Source organism: Mustela erminea, chromosome 20 (genome assembly GCF_009829155.1).
Source record: "Mustela erminea isolate mMusErm1 chromosome 20, mMusErm1.Pri, whole genome shotgun sequence".
NCBI lineage: Eukaryota > Metazoa > Chordata > Mammalia > Carnivora > Mustelidae > Mustela > Mustela erminea.
The window spans coordinates 34,333,227-34,342,520 of record NC_045633.1 but is presented as its reverse complement, the minus strand read 5'-3'; the positions used below and the strand labels follow the sequence as shown (position 1 = coordinate 34,342,520).

At 59.8% G+C, this 9,294-nt stretch overlaps 2 protein-coding genes across 4 annotated transcripts; one reads left to right on the top strand and one right to left on the bottom strand.

The window, feature by feature from the left end:
• The first annotated feature begins 5,558 nt into the window (after nucleotides 1-5,558).
• ABHD11 (abhydrolase domain containing 11) lies at nucleotides 5,559-7,916 on the top strand. 3 transcript variants are annotated; one of them, XM_032328261.1, is made up of 6 exons: nucleotides 5,559-5,765; nucleotides 5,943-6,078; nucleotides 6,626-6,767; nucleotides 6,963-7,133; nucleotides 7,228-7,409; nucleotides 7,626-7,759. In XM_032328261.1, the coding sequence occupies exons 1-6, from the start codon at nucleotides 5,647-5,649 to the stop codon at nucleotides 7,641-7,643; spliced, it is 768 nt and encodes a 255-aa protein (XP_032184152.1). In that variant the 5' UTR covers nucleotides 5,559-5,646; the 3' UTR covers nucleotides 7,644-7,759. The 3 variants fall into 3 exon arrangements, with proteins under 3 accessions (XP_032184152.1, XP_032184153.1, XP_032184151.1); XM_032328260.1 differs by having other exon boundaries at nucleotides 5,562-5,765; nucleotides 6,626-6,799; nucleotides 7,626-7,916; XM_032328262.1 differs by lacking the exon at nucleotides 6,626-6,767 and having other exon boundaries at nucleotides 5,560-5,765; nucleotides 7,626-7,916.
• On the bottom strand, nucleotides 7,876-9,294 carry LOC116580735. The gene is made up of 4 exons (XM_032327378.1): nucleotides 8,959-9,294; nucleotides 8,509-8,603; nucleotides 8,171-8,339; nucleotides 7,876-8,081 (listed from the first exon to the last, which is right to left on the bottom strand). Exons 1-4 carry the CDS (start codon nucleotides 9,292-9,294, stop codon nucleotides 7,935-7,937), a joined length of 747 nt encoding a protein of 248 aa, XP_032183269.1. The 3' UTR covers nucleotides 7,876-7,934.

Sequence of the window (9,294 nt, the reverse complement as noted above, 5' to 3'; positions counted from 1 at the left end):
TCTGAGTTCTACCTTTCTCTACCTCCATGGCCACCCCCCAGCCAGAAGTGGACATCGTGTCCTAAGTGGACAACCACAGTGGTGTTCAAGCTGATTTTCCTTCCCCTCCTCCAAGTGCCCTTCAGTCTGTCCCTCCGTCTTCCACTATGCACCCAAAGAGTCCTATAAAAATGCATGCCTGTCCCTCCTTAAACCCTTTCCCAGCTCTCCTTTTTCTTAGAATAAAAATCAAATTCCCTACCAGGCTCCCCCCACTCGGACCAACTCCAACCTACCTACCGCATGCCTTGCTCCCTTTGTTTCCTCTGTGTACCGCAGGGCCTTTGCATACACTGTTATCTCTGTGTAGGACACTTCTCCCCTAGCATTCCTATGACTGCTTCCTTCTTATCCTTCAGATGTCACCTACCTGAGGCCTTTCCCTACCGTCCTACTTAATATTGCCAGTTCCAATTACTAGCTAACACAGCATCCTGCTCACTGAACTTACACAATTTATACTTACACACTTATTTGTTTATTTCTTTGCAGCCTGTCCCCCCCTAATGGAGACTAGAAAAGTAGGGGATTTAGGGTTTTGGTTTTTTGTGTTGCTTAAAGAACAGAGCCATATAACTGCCAAATCTTTAGTTTTAAAATTCATATTTGGCATTAAGAAAAGAAAAATCAGGGGCGCCTGGGTGGCTCAGTGGGTTAAGCCGCTGCCTTCGGCTCAGATCATGATCTCAGGGTCCTGGGATCGAGTCCTGCATCGGGCTCTCTGCTCGGCAGGGAGCCTGCTTCCCTCTCTCTCTCTCTCTGCCTGCCTCTCCATCTACTTGTGATTTCTCTCTGTCAAATAAATAAATAAAATCTTTAAAAAAAAAAAAAAGAAAGAAAGAAAAATCAGGCCACCTGGGTGACTCAGTCAGTTAAGCGCCTGACTCTTGATTTCGGCTCTGGTCGTGATTTGGGGGCCATGGGATTGAGTCCCAAGTTGGGCTCTGCCCTTACCCCACTGCTTGAATTCTCTCTAAATAAATATATAAATAAATAAATAATTTTTAAAAATTCATACTTGGCCTTAGCATGTGTTCAGTAAATATTTGTTGAATGGATTATTGGATTATTGATTTAAAAAGAAAGTCAGTTGCAGATGGATGTGCATGGTATTATCACAATTATGAAAGTCAGTCTCTAGACTTAGACATACAATGCCATGATTTTTGTGATGCCCGGTTCTGCCCCGGCAGTGGGAGTCACGTTAAACTTCAGTCCCCCTGGGTTGGGGCCACAATTCCAGGATATTCAGCAGGCCCAAGTTTGTTTGAGATGGGGGGAGGGGAGGTTGGTGGCTGGAAGGACAGGTTGGACAGTATCCAGCCCTCAGGAAACAGTGGTCACTGCTGAGGCATTGTCATTTTGATTCAGTGGCCAGTTCAGTCCTGGTACTGTGTCTGCTTTGGGCTTGGGTCCGGGGAGAATGTTGCAAGCTGCCTATGGTTCTGCCAGCCCAGTAGACCCCTGAGCTGTTTCCTCTCTGGGGAGCCTGCCAAGAAGCCGAGAAGTGGGCGACAGACGCCTCTCCCATTCTGGGCCAAGCTCCGGTCTCTGCAGAAGCATTCCCTTCCCCTAAGGGCTTTAGCTCCCGAAACACACAAACCAGCTTTTCTACTCTTGGGTCAGCCCCATGCATCCCCAGTAGCAATGAGCATGGAAAAGTAGGAAAAGAAACCAACTAGATGAACCCGGAAATACATTATATATTTGGAAAAGATCACGCTGACTACTGTGTAGGGAAATGGACAGGGCGAGGCCATCCCCGGGGAAGGGACGGGGTCGTGGATGTGGACAGCAGAGAATGGATATCAGAGTTATTTGGAAGATAAAAATCCATAGCAACTGGGGGAGAGATTGGGTGGCGGCAGGGGAGGTAAGGAAGATGCACCTAGAATGATTCCCAAGATTCTGCCTTGGGAGAGGGGAGGGCTCGGCCATTGCAGTGATGGTCCCAGCTTCCAGAACAACCTCCTCCACTGTAAGCCCTTCACCTGCCCCGACTCCTACTCATCTTTCCGACCTCCATTCAAGCATCCCTTCTGCACATTGGCACTACCTGGCCCCAGGGCCAGAGGCACCCCTTCTTTCTCTCTCCGCCTTCCTTTGCATATTTACTGCGTGTGCGATTACACATCTGATCCTCCCCACCAGACTGTCAGGTCTGTGAGTGGATCTGGGGTCATCCTTGGAACCCCAGTGCCTAGCACATAGTAGGTGCTCAATAAGTAAAGGGTCCCAAATGCAGATGGGGGGCGGGGCTGCAGTGTCCCCTGCGGGTTGGTGTTTTTCCCAGGGGAATGGAGTGGGCTGGGTCCACCCACTCCGCCCGGCTTGCCACCCAGACTCCTCACCCCCCTACTTTAAGATCTATGCTTTCGAGGAGGCTGTGACTGGGGGTACTGCGTGCACATGGGGCTGGAGGTGGGAAAAGCGTTGGCAGGGTTGCAGCCAGCAGGACCTGCGGGCCTTTCTGGAGCAGAGGAGTGAGGGGAGCAAAGCAGGACATGAAGGTGTGTGGCCTGATGGGAAGCTCAGAGGGGAGGGAACGTGGGGAGGGGGCCTGCAGGTGGCTGCGAGGGGGCCCAGAGATGTTCTGGGCCCTGTGCACTCCCTGCCTTTTATCAGTATCAGGGGCCTCCCCCACCTGCCAGGAAGAAAATAAGTACTCCCCACCATCCACTGCCGTGTGGTTCCTGAGTTTCTCGCCTTGTTCAGGGCTGTCTAGAAAGGTGCATACTTTCTCCAAAGCAGCTGTTATTTTTGAAGGGATGAAGGAAAAAGGGAACGTTCCGGAAGTGCTCGGTGAGTCTGGGGGAGGCACCGCGACCACCGTGCCCCTGTGGGAAAGGCTGCGATGGGGACTAAACAAGGTACTGCACAGAAAAGTCCCCGCAGCTTAAAAAACTCCGGATCCAAATCGGAGAAGGCTGAGTGGCCCCGACAGGAGGAGGCTGGGCGCGGAATCACCTAGTGGCCCCCCCGTGGGAAAGCCTCGAGGGGTCTCCTGGGAGCCCCGCCACGGCACGACGGACACTCTGGCCCCACCCGGCCGGCAGGCAGGAATTTGCCCGGCTGACCTCCCCTGGCACACTCCTGTCACCATGGCGACCAACCTGGAAACAAGCGGCCCGATTGTCCCTGCTCAGCGGGGCAGGTGAAACCCCGGCCACGTGACCGATACTGAGCCAGGTGCGGCGACGGGAGACCCGCCTGCCTCCCGGTCTTAACCCCTTCCGCCCTGCGGCCGCCGGCCGCACCCCTTCGGAGGCCTCGGATTCCCAGCCAGAAGGGCGGGGACTACCGGGAGCACTGCACGAGGAGTCAAATTCCTGGGAAGGAATTCGGGTTGGGCCACGCACGTGCTCAGCGGCTGGAGCTGGGTTACTCCCCTCTCGCGGCTCCATTTTCTCAGCAGTAAAATGAGGATGACAACACCCTCCCAGTTCACAGGGACCTGGGGACGGCTGGGAGCAGGGATGCTGGGAACAAAGACTGCCAGGGCCGTCTCATTCACACCCACATGACCTCAGCATATCAGGGGGCTCCAGAAGGCCTCCCCCCCTCCCCCACCAAGGGCTGGACACACACACACACACCCACTCCAAGAGAGAGACCCTCACAAACCAGTTCCTAACAAACCAGTTCCTAAACAAGCTGGGGAAGGGTGGGCAGCCCCCATTTTGACCCCTCCCCAACACACCAACACCAGAGTTCTTCCCAGGTGGCAACCTCCCCTACCCAGGCCCCACCGCTTGCTCCAAAGTGGAAACCTCAAGCCAACTGGTTTTTCCGCTTGCTCCCAGGCCCCAACCAGCCACGTGATGGGGCTTTGGCCTGTCTCAGGAATGTCTCCAGACTGCTTCTGCCACAGACCCAGGGCTCTGAGCAGATGGTCCAGGGTCACGGGCCAGGCTCAGGTTGCCTGGCTAGACAGTAGGCTGGGGAGGAGGTGGAGGGTGGTTTAAAACCACGTTTGGAATATTAACCTTCTGAATCACCAACGTTATGTCCACCCCCTGCCCCTTCATCCACCAATTCTAGAAAAACACTTGCTTTATGTCTCCTCCAAGGACCCCTCCCATGCCTTGGTCCAGCCCCCATCCAGGGCTCAGATGTGCTCATCAGTCCCCTAACGACTATTCTGGCAACAAACCATCACACCACCTGGTGTGCTTAGCATCCCCCCCCCCCCCCCCCCCCCCCGTGACCTCAAAGCCCTTCTCTCATTAGAACAAAACAACTGCCAGTCCCCGGGCTGACTCAAGGTGGGAGCCATCTTATTGGGCAAGGTATTTATAACACCTTGGAGTTCAGATGCATCCTACAGGTCTTGACTCCATCAGGCCTGCCCTGAAGAGGGAGAGGCCTGGCTGGTCCAGATGTCATCTCCTGCAAGGGGCACTGACCCAGGCCCTTAGGTGGACCTTCACCTAAGCCTTCACCTAAGCCTCAGCTAGTGCCTCGAATCTCTTCACAATCATTCAGTAAAATGATTACCATTGCACTTTGCCCCAGATAAACAAAAACGTGTCTCCAGTCCGCCAGGAGCTCCCAGACTGCGGTGGACACAGAGAAAGCCAGCTTTGAGAACATGGGCTGGAAGAGATGAGGTTCAACTGGGAAAATCCGGGAAGGCTTTTGAGGAGGTGGCCGTTATCCTGGACCTCTATAAAGTTGGGCCATTGGCTCTCCGGAAGGCCCCCGCAGCAGCCAGCAGAGGGAGTCCTGGGGCCGGAGAGTAAAACGCAGGTGTGCAGATGCAGTTTTCGGGTTCGGGAGTTCATAGGAAGCATGGGTGGAAGAGCCGGTAGGATGGTCAGGGTGGGTGGTGGGGGACACGGACCAAGAAAGGAGAAAAAAGGAAAAAAAAAAAAAAGGCCAATTGTGCAGCCATTTGCCTCAGTTTCCCCATCTGTAAAAGGCGGGCGTGGAGAGTGGTTGATGACCTCTCCAGTCGAGGACTTCAGGATGGGGAAGAGGGGCACCACCCGGCCTGCCGGGGCCCCCGGCTGGGCAACACGGCGCCCCGACGACGAGGGCCCCTCCCGGCGGCCCTCCGCGCCCGCCCGCGGCACAGAAAGTATGACGCCCACCCAAGGCGGTGCGTGAAGGCAGAGGAGCAGGCCAGGTGCGGGGCGAGCGCAGGCCAAGGCCGGACCTCCTCGGCTCACCAAGGGACCTGCCCCACCGGCGACCAAAGCGCGCGCGCCCCAAATCCCGGACGTTGCGAGCGGCGGGGATGGGACTCCCACGCCCCAGGACCCTGATTCGCCACGAGGCTACGACGCCGGAAGAGGCTGGACGGAGCTTCGCGGGGGCGTAACCGGGGAAACAAGGCGGCTCCGCCCGGGGCGTGGTCAGGGCGGTTCTCCCGCCTGCCGGCGCGGAGGCTGAGGGGATAGCGTAATGACGTAGGGGGCGGAGCTGGAGGAACAGACTGTACCCTGGGATTACGTAAGGAAACGAGGGCGAGGGCGGGTAGTCCGCGCTAGTGGGAGGGGAAGAGGGCGGGGCTACAGTCGGAACTGGGCGGGGTCCTGAGCGAAGGCAGGAGGCGGGGCGAGGGGGGGACACGCGGCGGTGAGCGCCGGTAGCCTTTCCCCGGGCATGCTCCGCTGGACCCGCTCCTGGAGGCTCCCCCTTAGGGGGCTCGGCCCCTGCAGCCTCAGCTTCTGCAGGGTGCCCGTCGCACCCAACAGCAGTGGCCGAAGCGGCGCCGAGCCGAGGTCAGTCAAGGGCGCCATGTGGGAGGCCGTCCGTCGTTCCTCCCCGGTCAGTCCGGCCGCGGCGGCCCCGCCTCCTCCGTCTGCGCCCGCCCCCGCCCCGCCCCCGCCCCGGCCGCTCCCCGGAACCCCTTCCCCAGCCGGCTCAGACCCCTCCACCGCCCTCGCGCCTCCCTGCAGGTCGGTGCTGCTTTCCTACAAGCTTCTGGACGGAGAGGCGGCGCGCCCGGCCCTGGTGTTCCTGCACGGGCTCTTCGGCTCCAAGACCAACTTCAGCTCCATCGCCAAGGCCCTCGCCCAGCAGACCGGCCGAAGGGTGAGCTTCCGGGAGAGGCGGGGCCCCGCGGAGGCGTGGCCCGTCCCCAGGCCGGCGTGGGGAAGGGGACGGAGGCCGCAGGGCACACCGGGGCCCTAGGTGTGGACCCCGGTCCTTCCCGTGCTTGCCCCCACCCAGTCCTTCATGTGTGAGAGCTGCCGTGCGTGCTCCACGCTGAGCTCAGCCGACCAGGGGTGCGGTGGTCAAGGGGGCCAGGGTTCCTTATGCAGGAAGTAGCGCGTCCTTCTGGGCTCCAGCTGGCGGAAATTCTTGGCACCTGCTTTCTCTGGGTGGTCACCCTGCCAGGCCAAACCTTCAGAGACACAGTCATGCTCCTTGGGCCTTCTCTGGCGGAGCATCCCCAGGTCCTCCATCAGGCCTCCTAGGTCTGAGAACTGGGCCCTCTCACCATCGGGGCCGCTTTTCCATTTCACGACCTTTCCCCCGGGCCTCTCTAGGCCCCTCAGCCCGCAGGAATGCCGCCCCTTGGGCTGTCTGTGCCCGGAACATGGATGCCGGCTCTGCCCGCCCTCTCTCCACTCCGTAGGTGCTCACGGTGGATGCACGGAACCATGGTGACAGCCCCCACAGCCCAGACGTGAGCTACGAGGCCATGAGCCAGGACCTGCAGGACCTCCTGCCCCAGCTGGGCCTCGTGCCCTGCGTCCTCATTGGCCACAGCATGGGAGGCAAGACGGCCATGTTGCTGGCACTCCAGAGGGTGGGTGAGGCTTCCCCCGCATCCACTGTGGACCCTGAGTACCCAGCGGTCGACCTGGGACTCAGCCAAGCCTTGGATGGCCAGATTCAGGATCTGGGAACCCTTCCTGAGACTCAACCGTGCCTGCTGTAAGGCTGGTCCCAAGTGTGGTTCTCTTAAACAGCCGGAGTTGGTAGAACGCCTGATTGCTGTGGACATCAGCCCAGTGCAGACCACACCAAGCTCCAACTTCCCGTCCTACATGGCCGCCATGAGGGCTGTAGACATCCCGGATGGGGTGCCCCGCTCCTCTGCCCGAAAGCTGGCCGACGAGCAGCTCAGCACTGTTATCCAAGTAACACACCCATTCCCCCGTGGTGTTGTGGGCTGGGACCTGTCAAGGTCCCAGGAGACTCCCCTCCCCCAACTACCGGACCCACCCCCTCCAGGACTTGGCGGAGCGTCAGTTCCTGCTCACCAACCTAGTGGAGGCGGGTGGACGTTTCGTGTGGAGGGTGAACCTGGAAGCACTGGCCCAGCATTTGGACAAGATCATGGCTTTCCCACCACGACAAGAATCTTACCCTGGGCCAACCCTCTTCCTCCTGGGTGGAAACTCAAAATACGTGCTGTAAGTTAGTTTCAGCGGCGGTGGTGGGAGGGGTCCCAGCCTAGGGATCCTGCTTTGGGGAGGGCTTCGGTGTGGGCAGGGGGTGCCTGAGAATCCAGAAACACCCCTGGGCGTGTGGGCTCATGTGCTCTTGTCTCCCTGCTCTCTTCCGCTTCTCTGTGTCTCCCCAACCTCCCACTTTGACCCCTTCGGCGCGGCCTTCTCTTCGACGGACAGCCCCAGCCACCACGCTGAGATCAGGCGGCTCTTCCCACGAGCCCAGATGCAGACTGTGCCCCATGCCGGCCACTGGGTCCACGCCGACTGCCCCCAGGACTTTGTGGCTGCCATCCGAGGCTTCCTGGCCTAAGAGTGGCTGACGAGAAGAAGCAGGAAACCCCCAGCTTCCAGGCACTGTGGCCCCCTCCATGTTTCTGCGCAAAAGGACTCGGGCGGGCACCGAGAGAGCGTGAGGGTACAGAGGTGGTCAGACCTCAAGCTTTAATGAATAAAGACACTGCTGCCAAGGTCCCGGGCTGAGCTCTGTCATCGCCAGCGTCCCCACCGACCCAGGGGGAACCGGACCCAGGGGACCCTCGCAGTTCGAGGGCCCAGGGGGGTGCCCAGAGTGCCCCTGGACTCTCTCCGCAGCTGACTCTCGACCCGCTGCCTCACCAGCTGCTGCATGTCCTCCTGGGGGCGGGAGAGCAGGTTCAGGGCCGACCCTGTGCCCTCTGCCTTCTCCCCATGGCTCCCTGGCCCGGCTGGCGTTCCCACACTACCTCCCAGGCCTCCACCTCCTGCCTCAGCCTCAGTTTCTCCTCCAGGACCTCCAGCAGCTGGGCCTCCACGGCGCGCAACTTGGCTTTGCATGTGTCCAGCTCGGCCTCCAGTGCCTGCTTCCTGCAGGTGGCGGGGACAGCGACACGAGGCTTGAACCCCGCGCGTCTGCTGCGTGGCCACAGCCCCCTGCCTTGTGACAGGGTGAGCGCTTCCGTGGCTTTCCTTGCGGGAACACCTGACTTCTCACCTCCTCTCCTCTAGCAGGATGGAGCCCTGAGGGTGAGCCACCCACTGCCCTCCCAACACCCCCCCACCCCCACAAGCATCTGCCTCTCACTTGGCAATGGCCTCATCCCGCTCCTGGAGGACTTGGTCCAGCGAGGGCTCTGTCTGGGCGTCCCCCAGTGCTCCAGCCACTTGGGATTCTGGGCTCTGTTGTAGGATGACAGAGGAGGGCGTGGGGATCAAGCGCTTGTCTAGATGAGCTGTCCGGCTTCTGGGCTTCTGGGCCCGGCTGCCCTTCCCTTGGCTCTGATGCTAATGTCAGCAGGGGAGGGGTCTGGAACTTTCTCTTCCTGCCTCCTTCCCCCTTCCCATCCCCCACCGCCTCTCCTGGGCCTCTGAAAGTAATGCAGGGGGACTGGGCCACGCTGAGGGGTGGCAGCTGTGGCCCCCGCCTGGCACAAGGCTAAGCAGAGGGGATGGGGCGTTTGGCCCCTCAAGGAGGAAAGAAGTTCCCACCCAAACCGCAGGAAAGAGACAAGGAGGGTTTCAGAAGGACACTTACCCCTCTAGGGCCCCAGGACAGAGAGCGTGGTCGGGTGACTGGGACTCTTGTCAGTGGGGTGGGGCAGGCGGACGACGTAGCCCTTTGCCCTCCCTTCCGGGCGAGGCACTCCCTGTCAGGCTCCGCCCCGGGCTGGCCGGCCAGCCGGGCCCCTCTCTCCCCTCCTGGATCCTGGAACCTTCCTGCGGGGCCCAGAGCTTCCTCAGGCCCTTCCTGTACCGTCACACTCGTCCGCCCCCACAAGGGGGCGCTCCACCCACGCCGGGAGATGAGAACCCAGCGCCAGAGCCAGGACCATCGTGCACATGGACAGGTGGGGGTGCCCCAGCACCCCAT

Bases quoted from the DNA above. Each gene is read 5' to 3' on its own strand.
- ABHD11 (XM_032328260.1), top strand. From the start codon at position 5,647: ATGCTCCGCTGGACCCGCTCCTGGAGGCTCCCCCTTAGGGGGCTCGGC. The intron at 5,766-5,942 runs GTCAGTCAAGGG...GCCTCCCTGCAG, and splicing joins CGAAGCGGCGCCGAGCCGAG to GTCGGTGCTGCTTTCCTACA. The intron at 7,134-7,227 runs GTAACACACCCA...CACCCCCTCCAG, and splicing joins AGCTCAGCACTGTTATCCAA to GACTTGGCGGAGCGTCAGTT.
- LOC116580735 (XM_032327378.1), bottom strand. From the start codon at position 9,294: ATGGGGTGCTGGGGCACCCCCACCTGTCCATGTGCACGATGGTCCTGG. The intron at 8,604-8,958 runs GTAAGTGTCCTT...ATCCTACAACAG, and splicing joins TGTCCTGGGGCCCTAGAGGG to AGCCCAGAATCCCAAGTGGC. The intron at 8,082-8,170 runs GTAGTGTGGGAA...TCCCGCCCCCAG, and splicing joins AGGAGGTGGAGGCCTGGGAG to GAGGACATGCAGCAGCTGGT.